This window comes from Leishmania donovani, chromosome 10 (genome assembly GCF_000227135.1).
Source record: "Leishmania donovani BPK282A1 complete genome, chromosome 10".
In the NCBI taxonomy this organism is placed as follows: domain Eukaryota; phylum Euglenozoa; class Kinetoplastea; order Trypanosomatida; family Trypanosomatidae; genus Leishmania; species Leishmania donovani.
In genome coordinates this window covers 220,317-221,192 of record NC_018237.1, presented here as the reverse complement: position 1 = coordinate 221,192, position 876 = coordinate 220,317, and the positions used below count along the sequence as shown (strand labels likewise).

Here is an 876-nt window from a genome sequence, read left to right as displayed (position 1 = left end):
CCCACGCGGCCGCGGTGCCGACAGCAGCGATGACTGCGGCGCCGGCAGCCGCGAGGCGCACCAGGCGCGCGGCGACGCTGCGGTGCCGGTGCGTGCTGCTGCTGTCGACGGACATGGCTCTGCAGGCGCGGGGGCGCTGTGGGCAGTGGGGTGTGGTGGCGAGGGCGAGGGCGAGGGCTTGTGCACGGCGGTGTGCGCGTGCGTGTGGGCGGGGGAGAGGGTGTAGCGGGATCGGATGCGTTGGCGGATCTGGGGAGGGAGGGGACAGGGAGAAGGCAAGGGAGGGTGCGAGGGGAGGTGGTGGGGGAGGGAAAGCGAAAGCTCGACGAAGTAGTTGGTGTCGTCTAGGCGCCAGAGTGAGTGTGGAGGGTCGAGCAGGAAAAGGGGCGAGAGACAGAGGGGATGTGCAGCTGGGTGGGCGGAAGATGGGTGTGAGGCTCTGTGAGCCTGCAACAACCCCGACGCTGTGAAGGGGGGATGCCCGTACATGGGCAGACACAAAGACAGACAGTGATGTGTCCGATCGGCTTGCGTGCACGTGCCCGCGTGTGTTCCAGCGCCACTGCTGCAGCCGCCGACACACGCTGTGTGCCGGCTGTCTTCATGAGCTTACCGCTTGTCGCGGCGTGGTCGTATGTACGCACCTTTGGGCCGATGACACATGAAGCGACGGAAAAGAAAGAAAGCGACCGACAGAGCGGAGGGAGGTGAGCAGCGAGGCCGTCACACAACAGGTCGTACAACACGTCACACACACACACACGGGAAGGAGAGGAGACAGAGAACGGAAAGGCAGCAAAGACGCAGCGAGCAACAAGAGGTGGAGCATGCAGATGCATGTGTGCATTCACTTGTCACTGCACGGCCATATTCTGT

General features: G+C 64.4%; 1 protein-coding gene across 1 annotated transcript; it reads right to left on the bottom strand.

Moving 5' to 3' along the window:
* Positions 1 to 344: 344 nt before the first annotated feature.
* LDBPK_100520 (GP63, leishmanolysin) lies at positions 345 to 605 on the bottom strand (the record flags this gene model as incomplete). The annotated part of the gene is made up of 1 exon (XM_003858840.1): positions 345 to 605. One exon carries the CDS (start codon positions 603 to 605, stop codon positions 345 to 347), a length of 261 nt encoding a protein of 86 aa, XP_003858888.1.
* Positions 606 to 876: the final 271 nt, after the last annotated feature.